Source organism: Patagioenas fasciata, chromosome 6, assembly GCF_037038585.1.
Source record: "Patagioenas fasciata isolate bPatFas1 chromosome 6, bPatFas1.hap1, whole genome shotgun sequence".
In the NCBI taxonomy this organism is placed as follows: domain Eukaryota; kingdom Metazoa; phylum Chordata; class Aves; order Columbiformes; family Columbidae; genus Patagioenas; species Patagioenas fasciata.
The window spans coordinates 21,714,992-21,732,403 of record NC_092525.1 but is presented as its reverse complement, the minus strand read 5'-3'; the positions used below and the strand labels follow the sequence as shown (position 1 = coordinate 21,732,403).

Sequence of the window (17,412 nt, the reverse complement as noted above, 5' to 3'; positions counted from 1 at the left end):
GCATGTGCACAGCACACCCTGTGGAACCTTGTCAAGTGCTGTAGTGAAACCACATGGCCTGATAATATAAAACTGGGCTTGAAAATTTGGTGTTCCTTTCCAGTTCTGCCAGGCTGAGAGTTCTGACTGAACGTGATATATGCAGAGACGACAACTTGATTCTGTGGATGGGTGCTAGGCATGAACAGTGTTACTGCCGGGCACAAAGATCCTCATGTAATGAGTGGTTCTTGACTATTTAAAACAGCGTGCACAACTCTGGACACTGATATTCTAGGAACTGTTACTTGGGCACCATACACCTGCTTAAGAATTGGGGACAGACAAATGTTCTAGGGAAGGGGACCATAAGTTCAGGTCGGTGAATCTAGCAAAGTGCAAACTGTAGGGGACATCATTCATGCTGGAGGGAAGTGGCTTAAGACAGGGGCATGGCTGACAAAAGGACAAATCAGTATGAACTCAATCACAGTCGTATTCAAGAACAAAAATAAGACCTTCTTGACATCCATCTCCTCCACAGCTCACCCCAAATTCTGCAACTATGATCACCTGGGTCCTGCTATTGTCTCTTCCCTCCATATGTTCCTCTCCTTGCTCTCCAGTACTTCTAGTTCTTTTGACATTTTTCCAAACTAGCTGCTCCCTAGGTCTGTCTCATCAGGCTGTCATTTCTGCTCTGTGCTCCATTCTTTAAACACGCTTTGCTGTCTTACCCATGATACTCTTGGCAGTGGCGAGGCAGCTGGGGGAAGACGTCATTGCTGCTTATTGAACTAATTGTAATTGCTTGCTGAGACTTGCATTCCCTTCCACTCCTGGGCCTGAAGTATACTCATGGTCTGTTCTGTCACAGATCAGCTCTGTGGGGTCCCAATCATCTTTTTACAAACTGTGTGTACAAATGTGTAATAAAGAAGTCTCTGATCCTGGGTTGGTGCCCATAAGCACACCCCATTAATAATGAATTCAGGATTTAGCCCACAGAAACCAAAATACTTATTTTAATCTAAGAGTAGTGAAAACATAACTAGCAGTCTGGGTTTGAAATGATTTATAAATGCATTTAAAATACAGATGTGGTGGGAAAAGTGAGGGGTTTTCATTCTCATCTATTACAAGTGCTCCTTTCCTGATGTTTCCATAGTATCCTGGCTTAATCTCATTTGTGTTTTAGATGATCTGCAACATGTATTTACTAGCTGATCGCAGAGACTCAATACACGGACATCATATGTGAATGACAGCAGAATTTGGGCTTGCGTATGATAGATGAACGGGAAAGAAATGCTTGGAGAAAAAGTGCGAGGCAAACAAATTACACGGTGGTAGCCTTGAAAGTATAAAACTATAAAGTGGACTGGTTAACAATAGTGATTAAAAAGCAACAGGAAAATTAGCTCCTCTTAAGTTTTATGCTAGCAATATTGCAGAATACTGATTTGAAAATATACAAACTCAAGTGAAATTATAAATAACTATATTGAGGAGACCTGGAGATGTGTCACTTTTTGCCTAGTGGGTCTTACCTTCTTACGCACCTGTTGTTCTTTGGCTGAATGGGCTTTCACATGTTTGCGCAGAGAGCTGGGGTCAGTGTAGCGTTTGGAGCAGCCAGGAATCTGACAGGCATAGGGTTTCTGTAAATGTGAGAAAAGGGAAAAGACTTCATATTCCTCTGCATCTCTACAATCTCATACAGAGAGCTGAAGGACGGCCATTTCTGTTAAGCCTGAGCTATTTCCTCTGTTTGCTGTTTTGAGATTTGCTTTGTCTCCTCCATGTACACAAGCCAGACATGATGCACACAGAATAACCGCATTGATCGCTCTGGTTTTGTACTCCAAGCAAGCACCGACAGCCCTTGACACAACTGTACTCTGGCATGTTGGATATTGGGCTGAATTTAATGCTAATGAGATGTAACTGAATGGGTTTTGAGAGCATTACTTTTTTTCCTAGCTTTTACACTAGACAAAATGATCCTGAGATCACCTAGTATAATTATAAACATAGAAAATGTGGGTTTGAGTTCTGATTTACATAGTTTTTACAACAACTGTTCCATATGCAGCAGAGCAAAACTTGACGCATAGCACACATTTGGTTTGCTTCATACCTCATTCCTGTTTTGAATAACAACAGCAGTATTTTCTTTTTGTAACTCCTAACCAAACAACCTCCATCAAACATTAACATTGGAGCAAATCAATACAGAAGGAAAAACCCACTGCTGATTTTGTTGGGAAGATCTTTCCAGCTGATTTTGGCACATGTCAGAGCTTACCACTTTATGTGGCACAGCATGAGCCCTGTCTCCTGGGAAAGCCATCTGAGTCTGGGCACGCAGGTCCAGACCCCTCTTCTCATAGGAAAATAAAAGCATAAATAAATGAGGATGCTCCAATTTAACTGCTCATTCTGAAGTCCTGATGACTGAAAGCCTCACCAAGTTCTCTTCTTAGCTATGCCTACTCCCAGCAAATGAAACACTATCTGTTATACTACAACCTCCAAATGAATGTGCAATTACCAAGTTGAACAAAGGGACTCTGGCACTTGTTATTAAGTAACCGTTGACTTAAGTGAGAGCAAAATAGAGCTGCATGCCAAAGCTCACAAAGTTTTAAAGTTAAGCAGGACATTCCTTTTTTCTCTGTTTTCTTGCCTCATCTGTTAACATTACCTTAGACTTCTCACTTGGACTCTAAGTCCTTTTGGTGTCTTCCCAAAGGTAGGAAACTGGTTTGTCGTAACCTCAGTCTCACATTCTTTAATCTCCTTGGTTTCAGAAAGAGGATGCACAAAAAGGAAGAACAAAAGCAAAAACAAAACCACACCAGTTTTCGGAGAAGTGACTGTGAGGTCCTTTAAACAAGTTGCTCTGCTCCTGGAGGAGTGATGACATGCCCTTTTTACCACAAGGACAGATACATTCCCTTTGTTCTGTTTCTACCTAGGAGAAGGATCTACTTCCAGATGATTTAGTAGAGATTCAATCAAACTAGCATACACCAGTAAATCTCTGAAATTATTTACAGATTCTCCTTTTGGAGAAGATAAATGATGGAGTGACCTACATTGAGAAGCTTTAAAGCCAGTTCCAAATGCACTCAATAAGGAATGAGCAGTCTGTATAAACCCCTTTTCTTTGTAAGTATCTCCAGAGGATAAGTATTGCTGCTCTGTCCAGCCAGCAGGAAATTTCTGAAGGAATAATAGAATCATTCACCAACTCATGACCTTACAGGCTAATGCAGCACCTACCCAGAAAGTTACAGGGCAAAGTAGATTTATTGAGAGTGTCTGGAACACAAAGAACTGACACCTGAGGAAAAACTACGGAACACTTCAACAAATCCCTTTGCAGAAAAACTAGCAGAGTATTTTTCAAACCATTCAAATTCACATCATCCAAATTAGTGATAGAATTGTTCAACTTAGGGAAACTAGATGAAAATCTGACTACCCTGGAAAGGGTTCATGGCTCTTTGTTTTGACATTCCAGGCAGTTATTTTCTCCATGGAGCTAACGCAATGTGCAGGCTTTACAGTAGCACCATCCTGCAGCTCTGTTAATTTTCACATTCACATAAGCACACAATACACTAAGCTAAACCACACAACTTCAATAAAACCAGGTGAGTGGAAGTTAGTTACTGTGGACTACAGGAAGAGTTTTAAATAATCTGTAACAGAATAGCATGGAGGATGTTTTTAGACATTTAAGAAAGTTAGTAGAAAATGATTACTGTACCTTTTTCCTGATTTATGAGCATTTCAGACAATAAAGACAGAGATAAAGGGAGAAGAAAAGAAAATAGAAAGTTAAGAGATTTGTCTTCAGTAATGCACAGATCAACAGATATAAGAATATTTGCTTATTTTAGTAAATATTTGAATTCTCTTTCAAAACTAAAAAATGGCATTCCATTTGTGACTTTGGCTAATAAAAATGTATCTATTAGATTCAAGCAGTTAAATTTCAAAACCGTGCACTCAGGTTAATACATCCACTTTCAAGAGAGATGCATTTTAGAACTAATTACAAATTCAAATATCTGAGGTTGACTTTCAAATAAATAAAACATTGTTATTGTAAGTGTGCTTTGGTTTGGAAAATGTGACTGACTCGCTTCTCTTACTTGTTTGTTTTTGCAAGGCATAATGTACATTAGACATTCCTTAATGCTGCACTGTCTGAAATGTGTAACTGCTTAAAAAGTAAATATCAATTAAACTCAAAAGTTCTGCCCCATAAACACTTGGCTAAACATTAAACCATATATTCACTTATTTGAAAAAGACAAAGGAACAACTCTCTCTGTGATTCTTTACAAGCTTTATGCTGAGGACTTAACTGGTCTGCAAAGTTGTCTACTATTTTTCCCCAAAATACGGTGATTTAATTTTATCAGAACCTAAGACAGTAGACAGGCTTCCATTTTCTCTGCAAGACAAGTGAGAAGCCTTGTAGAGTTGAGCCAGAATCCACCAACTGTACATATGAAAATAATTTGGTTTTTAAGTTAATTCTGATGGTGGGTACTTAACAAATTTCATACACTTACCAGACAGATGTATTTTTATCTTTACAAAACTATGTCAGAACTCAGATGCATTTACCTTCCACTGAGATGTCTGAACTGCTCTCGCATTCCTCCAGAACAGACTTTATTGAAGCAACACAGGACACGAAGAAGACAAGGACACACATTTAGGTCAGCAGCAATGACTCAGCTTTCATTCACACTGTACCTTACTCTACTGCTGCCTCCTCTTACTGGAATGAGAACAATGGGAGAGTTTGCTAAGTAACTTATTTCTGAGTAACCTATTCCTGAGTAATTTACTCCTCAGCATGAGTAAGAGCTGAATTTGCCTTTCTGTAAAAAAGATTTTTTCATTTCTCAGAGCACATACAATTCAAAAGAAAAGTACAGATCTTTATAGCTGAGTTTTCTGTAACACTCCTCATGAGAAGGAAAAGTCACCCTCCAGTTGCAGAACAGATTGTGTAGAAGGACCATTGGAAAACTCAGTGCAACACCCAGTATGAAAATGTGCTTACAGTATCCAGGTGTGTTCGCTGATGCTTCGCCCGGTCGCTGGAGTTGCTGAAAGCTTTCTGGCAGCCGGGATGCTGACAAAGGTATGGCTTCTCCCCAGTATGACTCCGGAGGTGAATCTTAAGGTTCTCGAGCCTAGAAAATGCCTTGTTGCACCCTTCAAACTGAAAAACGTCATAAAAAAATCATTGTAAAGTACTATTAAATAAACCATGTGCAGCCACAATGAGAACAGTGTAAGATCCAAATTGGACATGCAATAAATCAACCAACATTCAAACATCTGTTGAAATTTATGGATGAAACACAACATTTTGTGCTGTTCATTTCATCTGTCACTAAAGACATGGTGTGTAGCTCTATAATAATACAAGGGTAATAAATATCTCACATGTTCTGTCTGAAGTACTGAATGTTTAAGGACTGTGTCAGAACAGTAAAATTTAAAGAAAGAACAAGTGTTCTGATGAGTTCTCTTAGATGTTAATTGGCGCAGGAACCACTGCGGGCAATAACGATTAGCTGCTACAGACAGAGAGAAAGAAGCTATTTGTGGCATGTAAGAACCTGGTTTCAGATGTCTGAAATACTATACACTAGAGCAGATGAGCACGGACTATTATGAGAAGACCTGATCCATTTGAAGATAAATCCAAACAAACTCTGCTGTTATTCTGCACCCTTTTCTTTACTAGCTGTATCATTCAGATCTGTTCTTAGCATTTATACAACCAGTAACCTGAGCAATTCTGACTTCTTAACCACTCGTTTCATTAGATAACTTAGTAATAACACACTGCATAGCATTCATGACAAAACTCACTGTTTCGAGTTAAATCTGAATAAATAAATAATTAAAATTTCCAGCTACTAGGCCATGAGAAGGGTGGTTTTGCATTGCTAAATGCTAAGTTTGAGTGTTACGGACAACAGGTAACTGCAGTGGAGGCTCCGTCTCTGCGATGTGCTCTGGGAACTCACTCAGGTGAGCACAAATACATGCATATGCACGCTCACGCATCAACAGACCCATATAATGCACTCGGATACTTAATGAATGTGTACACGCACTTATACACACACATACTCACATTTGATGATACACATATACTTTGTCCACTCTGCATTGCAGCTTCATGGCACTGCAGATCTAGTATCTCTATACAGTTAGAACACTGGGTCCTCTAAGATTCAAGATCTCAAAGAATGTATTTGAGAAACACAGCCCAATTCACCTTCATACCAACACTAACAACAATTTTGAAATAAGGCATGTGTATCTTAAAGCCACTGTTTCTGGAAGCCAGATTTTTTTTGTATGATTCCTGCTTATAAAAACAGCGAAATCTTGATCCTCACAAAATTAGTGCTTTACCACTTTCTTCTGCTGAGTCAAGATTTTATTCAGCAGCTTTCCATGCACTACCTGTGGCTCCTCAGATGGCATCATGGAAATTAGAGCCTTGCCAATCCCTGCCACATTACGCAGATACCTCTCATGTATGTTGGTGTGTACAAACTTCTGACCCAGCAATTTCATCCAGTGTTGCAGGCAGAGGGATGTAAAGGGAGAGCAGATGCAGATGGAGCCTGGATGCTGCTGTAAACTGGAGGCACCAATTTAAACTACTCATGGACAAAAGGTCCATCACATCATTCTCAGACCAGTGGACAAGTGATCTGGACTCTTAAGCTGTCACTCCATTTCACTTGCTGTGTTGTGTCTTTGCATGCAGATCAGCTCTGCACACAAAACAAGCCCATTAGTGTGCTCACAGGCATCCACACAGAGGTTTCCTGGCAGACTGCAAATTTATGCCTTTCCCCACCACTCATACATGAAAGGATCACTACAGCTTTTACTGCCCTAAATATTTCACTGCCCTGGGCAGATACTTGATCTCTCTGAATGGCATATTTGGGTCTATGTGTGCAGATCACGATCTGATCTGTATATATTTCCACCTTTCTCCACCTTTACAACTATCACGATAGCTCCACAGAGTCACCTGGAGACATGCGGTCTATATCTTCAGAAGTTTGGCCACAACTCCACCCTGAACAATTGAGGTGATGTAGGGAGGCAGGGGAATTTTGGAAGTGACCAAGCCACCAAGGATTAAAAAGAAACAAACTTTCTTCTTAATCATCACTAGAAATCTGATAAGGATTCAGAACAAAGCAGTCTGAAATGTGCAAATATGCTGAAGTCTATGAAAAATAAAGTATCAAAAATCCAGCCCAGAAGGACCCTATATCACAATGTTCCTTGTTAATGTGTCCTTGGGACTCTGTATTTGCTGTTGGCACCACGATCACTACAGCGACTCTGCACAACCTGATCCCTTTTGTCTCCATGGTGTACCAGACCTGGAAGACCTGTTAGGTCACTGAAATAATTTCTCAGCTATTCAGTCACAAATACAGGATCTTGACCCCCAGAATGTTTTTCTAACGGATTACCAGTCTTCAGCTCCATATCTATGGCCTAATGCAAATTAGGAAAGTATGCAGAATAATCCAAACTAATTAAAGGTCCAGATCCTTTCTCATTGATGTCAGTAGCAAAAATTCCAATGGTAAATGTCCTAAAACATGTAAACATAAACTTAATTTAAAACATATGAAAACACATATGTTTAAGAATTTGCTGGATGCTGGATCAGGACTTCAGGAAGAGATGGAACAGGCCCTACCATGAATGCTCAGAGCTACAGTGTGAACAGCAATACTCAAATAGGGGTTTACTATACTTTTACTGTGGTCCACATCCTTTTTTTGGTACTAACACATTATCCACAAGTCTAATGCCTTCAGCAGCTTCATGTTCCTTCATCATCACATATGCCTGGACTTTAAGGATTTTTCTAATTTACATTATTATTTCCTAATATGTATTATTTATGTTATCCAGCTTAATTGCTCATTCTCTCTTTTCAAATAACCTCCAGGAAGATCCATCAATCCCAGAAGTGTATCAGCTTCAACTACAAAGAACAAATGTTCAATTTCCAAAGGGCTTTAGGATTGTAACATCAACTGAGAAGACCACTTACAGTATCTCCCAGACATCTGGCCCCAATCTGTCACTGCTTAATCCTACAATCTTAAACATTTTGTTGATGTCTGAAGCCTGGGATAACTGTAAGAAATGCTGCATGATCCTCAAAGTCTGTAAATGTCAACAGAGCTCTTAAACAAGTTCATCAATAAAAATAATAATTATAATGCAATTACTACTTTTGTCTTTCGTGTGAGATTTTTGATGTGCACTTCAGACCCTGCTATGCTACACACATCTGAGCACAGACACAAAACAATGCCACATGATTGAGTAAATAGCATGATGCAATTATTGGATTTTATAACAAACTGTTGCTTTTAGAATAGGGCTTCTGCCAGGAAAAAATACGTTGCAGAAATTTACAGGACTAGATTAGTTCACTACCATATGGAAATACATATGTTACCTTTATTTTACACTAAAATCTCACTGGAATGTAACTGCTTGCAATATCATGCATTTCAAAAGCATATTTTATGAAAACATTAAATTATCTCACTGTGATCTAAACACATCACAATTTTCCTAACAAAACAATTTAATCTAATAACTGTAATTGCTTAAAATGTTTTTTTCTTTGCTTCCACATTATACTCTGAATGCACCTGAGAATGCTGCCATGCAGAAATAACAGCATATTCCCAAGAGGTTTTATATTATCAAATGTTTACCATTTCCATAAGCGTATTTAATCACAGTCATGTCTAGGGTATCTGTCAGTGGTACAGATCTGAAGAAATAAACTATAAACTAAACAGCTCAGACCATAAGGTGAAGTAATAACCAACATTTTCTTAGGAAATGAGTTATGACTGCAAAAGAGAAGCCTTCACAGTTGCAGTGCTAAATAGGTCCAGTGTGCCATTAGAGAAAGCTCATTAATATACACCTCTGCTCTCTGCTGCAAGATCAGTTAAACAAGCTGCCTTTTATTTATAGACCTAAAAGGGAAAGAGCAGGTCATATTGGCTGCTGACATCTCAGACAGCCTGCAGATGGAAAACCCAAAACATTTCATTCCAAAGCATTTAATACTATCAATAGGAAATCTTATGTCTGGTCAAAACATCTACAAGCCTTATGAACATTGTGAAATGTTCTTTCTTCCCAACCGATTACAAAATTGCAAGAATTTTATTGGAAAACATGTTATGAGAAAAAGGATCCTGTGAGGATACGTATCGCTTCTGGAGGGGAGGAAATAGTCACACCACTCTTTAAATAGCATCAATGTGTTATAACACAGTGAGTCTAATGTTGGGGACAGGGCAGGAGGCACACGAGACTCCAGACTGTTCTGAATGTCAGTAACTTAAGCACATGAGTCATTTCACACAATACAAGAATCAAAATATCTCATTTGGTACTTTGCATTTCCTACCTAACTTTTGACTGTATTCATTTTTAATTCACTATTGTAGCTACAATGTAAAGCCTTGATCCTGCAAATACTTGAGCATGAGTAACATGACTCATGCAAGGAGTTTTATTAAACCCAACAGAACTGTTTGTGTACATAAAAAGCAACCCATAGAACTGAGCTCTCAACTCCTTACAGAATCTCAGTTCATATAGCCAGATTTAAATGCACAGATTTAAATTGTTAGAAGCTGTTTTTTTTCCCTTTGTGGTAACAAAATAATGGAAGATACCTGTAACAGAAAAAGGACTTGCCTATTCCTATGGGGTGTTTTGTGCTTTTTTTTTTTTGAAGTCTCAACAATTTATGTTTGCAAAGTGACACTTTTACATGATACTGCATTTGAGTCCTTGGAAAAATTGCTTGTACTTGTTTTATTATTTGTATTACAAAAATGCATTTGGGGCTTTGGCCAGACTGTTGCAGGTATGTAGGAGACAAAAAGGTAAAAAGGTTCAGAATGGGAAAAAGAAAAAATGTAGAAAAGCAAGGCACAGTATAAATGCAAAACATAATTCACATTACTGGGTTTTAGGGTAATTACAGCCAAGCATTTGACATCAACATATTGTACACCAGCAGTTCATTCTTATTTATGCTGTTAGACAGGTTGCATACTTCCTAATTAACATGAAAATGGGAAATACTGATACACTGAAAATCCTGGAGGAGGTCTTTGATCAGCATACGTCACTGAATTAAATAAGACTTTGGGCTACCTCTTTTCTTCCAACTTTATGAATTTTATAAGCCCTTAAGTCTGCATTCCCACCCTCCTCTCTGGCAGTACCAGGAGGTCTGGGTGTGCATGAATGGAGACCTGGCCCATGCAAGGCGGAACAACAGACTCATTTAAGTCATGAGGCTTTCAACAGCAACCAGGTCTGATTTTGCACGTGAGGTGATTTCCACACACAGACTTCTCTGACTGCAAAGTCCAACCACCTGCCTGCCAGCATCCCCCGAGATGATTCCTCTGCTCTCACTGTACTGTCTGAAAATGAACAGCCTTGCCGTTTGAGCCGCTCAAGTACCCCGGGAATGGCAGTTTTGCCCAGCACGACGTCGGCTACACAGAGAGCTCAGTGGGATGCATCCTGCTCCATTGGTTCCTGTCTCCTTCCCCTGACTACAGAGGCTTCTGGGTTTTGTTTTTTAAAGATAGTTTTACCTGTGTGCCTGACTGTATCTGGCATTAAATGTGAGTTTTGCCAGTCATGTCCCAAGGTCCGTTGTCACATCGAGTGCAGAAGAGCAGCTCAGCAGGACCGGCACTGAATCTTAGCCTGTCTCTAAGTAGCTCTGGCATGTTATGGCTCTCAAAAGTCTTGCTCGCGTAATTGTAAATTATCATCTGTCAAGAAAGGGGTGAATGTTGTTCAAAGCACTGAAATATTCACAGATTTCTTTCTTCTAGTACCAGTAGATCAGGCACTTCAGTGAGCATTTCAGTGAGCAAACAGGTTTCCATACATTTTCCAAAACCCAGAATATCTGAGAAACTATTGGAGCATCCGAACATTTTCACAAGACCCTGTTGATACTCTTAAAATTCTTTTTAGTAAGACTTCTTTAATCAAGCAGAAAGATAAACATTTGTCAAAATGGGGATACTTGCATTTATTTGCTGCAACATATGAGAATGAACCAGGAAAGTTGGGGATATGTTATTATCAGCAGCACGACAGCCACAAATTTTGCCATAAGGTTTTGCTAAGTATGTCATTTGGAAACCAAACAATTTTCTGAAACCTCATTACAGTTGGACTGAATGCACTATTATGGCTTGCAGGCAAAAATAACATTGCATGGAGCAACATTTTAAAAAACAAAATGCAAAATTCGTATGATCAGGTAATAAGCAAATAAGACACCCCTCCCAAAATCTACATGTCATTCCCTTTATTATCTCTTCTATAATTGGGAAACTACTATTTATTTGAGATTATTTGAATAGCTTGCAAATTATTTGACATTAAGGAACAACACACACAATCAAAGATTTGCTGCTCCAATATGTGAAGCCAGATCTGCTTGTTCTGGGGACAAAATTTAGCTTGAACAAAATAAATTAAAAACTCTCTCCAGCTGTTCCAGCAAAGAACCACAAATAAAATTAAAATGCTTCCCTCCACTTCTTTTAGAATTTTAACACAATTATAGTTTACTATACGTACTTCGAAAGCTTGTTCCTCTGGATCAGTAAGTCATTATCTTACCTCACTTTCCAAGGAAACATTTCAACTCCAGTTGGCATCTAACACATCACCTACTTACAGCTATTTCAGCTGAAACTTTACTGACATTCTGTCCTAGACTCTTGACTACATCTTTGTATTCTGGTCGACATTTTAGTCCCATCTTTAAATAACAGACTGTGCTTTTGGTCTGGGAGGCCAGTTACACTGCAAAGAGTTCTGTACAGAGTGCATTTCACTGACATGCAAGATGGAACAGGTGCTTGTAATTTACTTACAGGTACAGGAGTTTACAATTTTGGAGTGAAGAGTATTTGCTTAAGATAATGAATGCAACCTCAGGACAAAGGGAGAGTCCGTTATGATTTACTTGGACTAACCAGTTGGGGGGTGGGGAGGAAACAACAAAAAACAAACAACAAAAAAGGCAAAACAGAAGACAACAGCAAGAAGGAAAAGAAAGTCATTACAAAAAGAAAAAAGCCCAAAGCTTATGGCTGATTAGCGTAGCGTAGCATCTTAAAAGGCCAAAATACCACATGTGTGGCATGTTACAAAAGAAGATTAAAAAAAAGGAAAAAATATCCAGAGAACCATGAAGTCTCGAAACATCTGGAGTTTTATAGTAACAAGGAGGAAAAAAATCAAAAACATAATTGAAAAAAGTCCACTGCAATACATTATTGTACAATGAAGCTTAATGGAATTGAAAGGGGAAGAGATGAAAAGGCAAAATAAGGAGGGGAAGGGAATAAATAAAAGAAACAAGAAAAGGCATTTATATTTTAAAGATGTCACTGAGGGTTTTTATCCCAGTTATTAAAAATTACACACCCTGCTTCTGTAAGCTATTCCTGTAATGTGTTGAGCGCTCTCTTTCAGCATAGGACATTCATGCATGCTGGGGAATTCATCAACCCTTTTGTACCCGATGTAGGGACACTTTTCACTCCCGATGCTTTGAGAGAGATCTGCAAAGAGAATGGCAAAGAAACTGCCTGTCCTGGTTTACATTCTGAATCCAATGGGAGATTGGAATAGAGGCAGGACAAACATGTAAATTAAAAATGTTTGCTAAAAACAATGCACACATTCAGGAATTAAGCAAACAATCCTAAGCTGTTGTATTGGCATCAAACACTAGAATAAACTGTAATTGAAATACTCAGAATGTATTCACTAACACACATTTATACGGAATAGTGAAATGAAAAACTTCCCTCTTTTTTCATATTTTTCTCTTTTTTTTAATGAACCAGTAATCTGTACACAGTCCGGTCTGCCTTTGGAACATGCCAACAGTGTCTATGAACAGGAAGAACCCCAGTGCTCTGTCTGTCCTCAGTCACAGGAAGATTTGAGACAAGCGTGTGCCAAACCCTGTCTGTAACAAATGGAGTGTCACCTGGCAACAGTGAGTGTCCATCCTAACTCCCCACTCATCCCCCGGACTACTAGGGATTTTTTTAATCCTGGGAAATACAGCTCTTATCTTTGTCAATATGTTTTACAGTCATAGCTTGTCATATGTCATCACAGCTGACAAAGTGACTCCTGTCCTTGGCAGATCAAACAGAGGAGGATCCTGCGGGTGAAAACTGATCTACAGTTGGAAATCGCTGGCTACAGCTAACTAAACTAGTCAACCACAACCAAATTCTTTCTTAGAAAAGATGAAAACTAGCAGCAAGGTAACTCTCCACCCACCTATGTGGGGGATTTTGTTGCAAATATAACTTTTTGTATGTAGTTCAACATAGATCATTAGTTTTCCTCACAAAATCTGTTTCACAAAATGGATAGCTTTACTGCTGGGTTTTTCTCCCATTTTAGATAGGTTGGATTTTTTTATCTTAAAAGGTACTGTCCTTCTCACACTCTACCTGTATTCTTTTTCACGCACATGTAACGGAGCTTTTATCTCAAGTTGTTGTTTCTAAAGATCAGCTAAAAAAAATAAAGTCTCCCTGCAAATTGACAAGCCGCAGGAAATTTTCAACACTGGACTAATCTTTCCACAAAGTAGTAAGAAAGACATACAAATTTCTCCAAGGTTCTTCTTGGCAAGGGATTATCCATGCTTAGATAGGCACTTGCTCTTTTCTGTATCATGCTGGGCCGATTCGATTGTCCATAAAGAAAGACTGGAGTTCAACCTGTAATTCAAGGAAGGCAAGGGATCTGCTAAGATGTACGTGATTATGCCCAACACCTCCTTGCAAGTGTAGAGTTGAGATCTGGCAAGACTCCTACAACAGCTGCTGGTGAAACACCAGGGAAAGAGAAATTGTGGAATGTGGTGGGAGCTTTTTCTCATTTCAGGGTCGGTTACTTTATTCTGCTTTCCCTCGTGCCCTGGTTGTGGAGCAGAACCTCAGGAGACATGGCTCCCTCCTTCAACACTGACCCACTCCAGTCACACTACAACAGAATCCCACAGGGTAACTTCACACTGGGCGAGCTAGAGGGTAACAACATAGAGAAGAATAATCTCTTCTTTAGGCTTTCTTTCCTACAAATGAGGAATTTCTCCTCAACTTACCCAAAGATGTCAATTCTAGTCTTGCAGTGTTTTCATTTCATCTTGCTTGGCCATGTTCATTGCATGAAGGAAAATCTGAGAGATGTATTCCTAGGAAAGTGGCTTCAAGACCTCACCTGTTTTAATGGAAGTCAGGTTTCTGTCTTTGCCAAAATCAAATCAGTGCCTATGCTTGGTCAGACACTGTGTTGTTGAAGAGCCATGTTTTTGGAAACACAATTCTGTTCTTGCACTTTGGACTTTGAGCCACAGCTGTAGTCCATACCTAAGCTCCTCTCTGTAAATCCAAGACCATGTCATGCCTTCTGTTTGAGGCTGAGCTCACTCCTATCACCTGACACTTCCATGTGCTAAGTGCATGTGATTTGATACTTACAGTGGCTGATGCACACCAACCTGTGAAGTTATTTGATTGGATACTGTGCCTTAAGCCCTTAAAGGGGCTTTGCTAACAAACAGCCCAAAGTCCATTGTTACTTCTAACTCATGGTGACTTACTACACCCTAGCACACTGAACTAGTGTGGGTAGTTACAATCTTCTCCAAACCCTGCTCCAGTTTTATGTAGTGGAGTTGCCTTCTAAAGCCTATTGTGAAGATGAGCTCTCTGCTGAAGAGCTGACGGCATGGCAGCAGTGCCAGGTCCCTTCATTCTCTAGAGACTGTGGGATCCTTTGGATAAAAGGCAGTATAGCAATGTTCTTTTCTGAATAGCACTTAGTGTTTTCCCACAGTCTTATTGTTTACAGGGAGTTTAGCAAGTCACTTCACTAATTTAAAATAGATTGTATCCCACATGGGTGGATAACAATAACACATATTGGTGAATCATATGGCTTTCAAATGACATGTATGAAAAAGAAGTGCTACACATATTGTCTGAAATTTTATTGTGTGAAACCACAGCACTTAGCTCCCTACCAGCTGTGTCAACAATTCAGCGTAATAAACTAATACAATTGTAGAATAACAGCAAGGTTAGTTCTGAAAAACGAAAAGCCAAGATTAAAAAAAAAAAAAGGGGCAACAAGAAAATGTAAATGAATGCAGATGAACACCATTTCAGGTGGGAATAACCAGCCTTGCAAATGATGCGACCTCACAATATTTAGATTCCATGGTTACAGGCTGCCATTTAAAAGCCTAAGAGGAAAAGAAGTATATGGATGAAATTATTTTTTAAAAGGGAAGAAGAGCACGTTTCGATATCTGAGGCAACTGGTGTTTTACACTTAGACTGTACAGCTACCACAGAAGCATCCTATCTTACTACTAACTATATTTGCAGGGTCAGCTTTAAAATGAAAGATGAATAAGAATCTTTCCTGGACTTTGCTTCCTAGGTTCAGATCAACTTCATATCCACGCTGACTCGTTCATATGAGCTGCTTCACACACATGACGTAGCTCCTGAGGAGGATGCTGCCAAAGGACATTCCTGACATACTTGACCAATAGCAGCCCATGCACAGGAATGGCTGAATGAGCCAGGCTCAAATAACAAAGGTTTCACATTGAGCTGTCTCACATGATTTTTAATATGCTGCTAAATAAATAAATAACTGAATAAAAGATATTTTCTAAGATAATATTTTGAGGGAAAACTGGAAATGGAACTCAACAGAAATAGGTTTTAAATTGAAATGTTGAACTGTAGCCCAGAAATGACAAGAAAATTAAGTCTCTTTTTTTCCTGAACCCCAACAAAAAAGTCTTAAACACTCTTGGCACACCACAGTTTTGAAAGAAATGAAATTATGTTATTGTCATGCATGATTATCCAACATCTAGAAGGTACCTGCAAGGTTTTCCTGAGAGCTATACCTCCATCCCATAACCTAGCAAGAAACCACAATCACTTCGATACCTTTGGACTTTGAAATGAAAGTGACTCAAAATCAAATATAAGCAGCTTTCAACATGTGCATTCAATCTTCCTAGGTTAAGAAACACCCTGTGGCCACCACACTAAAGAACTGAAAACGTAAATTGAAGAAATTATATCCATATGATTAAGTAAGATTCTTAAAGAGAAACATGTTTTTAAGTACTTCATTGAGAATAAAATGAAATGCAGTAAAATAGAAGCTATTTGGAATAAATCACTGATGCACATGCTTTCTATGCAAAATGGCAGCATTGAGCTCTCAGTGGACATCTGGATCAAATTAGCATTATGTTGAGAATAATATAAAATTAAAACATTTAGTTTCAGCTTCTAAAATTAAATATAAAATCAGAGACCAATGTTGTGTTGGACAGCTCGCCTTATGACTCTGATAGCAAGAGTTTATTTTGGTTTTAAAGCTGTTTATGCCTCCGATCACTGTTCTTGGAGCCCTGACTCCCAGGTACTATCTATGCAAACCGCACAAGGTACAACAGTTGTATCATGAAATCTGCTGCCGGGTCCTGCGTTGGAGGTTTGGATGAGGAGTCCAAAGCCAAGCAAGGGTCAAAGTAGCTTGGGTAAAACAAGAGGAAATGACCCAAAACGATAGGGATAACTCGGACCACACCCAAGCCAAACCTGCCAGGGCCTGAATTTATTTCATTTTTATATTTGCATGCTGACTCTGCACTTTCTGACTCTGGAGAGCATCCAGGGTTGATGTCTTAAAGGTACCGGATGACTTCAAGCACTTGTGGGGCTCCTCTTAAAATATGCCAACCTCCTCCTGGCTGCTGCTGCTGAAGCTACAAAATTCACAGGGAGTCTGATATGGCCAACCAAGTAGCTCCCCCAGTTCCTACTGAGCTGAGGGACAGAAGGGAAGATGCTGCTTCTGATGCGACCTGTCCTATTCGTTTCAGGGACACAGGCTATGCAGGAGGGCATTGCACAGTTCCCTCTTTCCAAACCCAAAGAGAGCTTCTGTCCCCATTCCTGTCTCTTCAGAGTGCAAACTCCAGGCACTTAAGACAATCAAGCATTTGTACTGCTCTTCCTCTTACTTCCTAGAGACATTAACCAGAGTAAAGGACGTGTATGGGCTGTAGCTCACTGTAGTCACTCTCCTCCACAACTGAGTCCTCTGTGTCACTAAAGGGGAAAGGCAACTGTCTTCAGCCTTGGGCTTGCCACAACTGGATGCCTGGTGCATCCACTTTTTTCCCAA

General features: G+C 39.4%; 1 protein-coding gene across 5 annotated transcripts in view; it reads right to left on the bottom strand.

The window, feature by feature from the left end:
* GLIS1 (GLIS family zinc finger 1) overlaps nt 1-17,412 on the bottom strand; it is a 195,852-nt gene that overhangs the window by 34,773 nt on the left and 143,667 nt on the right. For 4 of the 5 annotated variants that reach the window (XM_071810224.1, XM_065842421.2, XM_071810225.1 and 1 more), the window contains 2 exons: nt 5,072-5,233; nt 1,530-1,640 (listed from right to left, as the gene is read on the bottom strand). In XM_071810224.1, coding sequence (XP_071666325.1) covers nt 1,530-1,640; nt 5,072-5,233 — 273 coding nt within the window. The remainder of the gene's footprint in view (nt 1-1,529; nt 1,641-5,071; nt 5,234-17,412) is intronic. The other variant, XM_071810223.1, reaches the window with a different exon arrangement.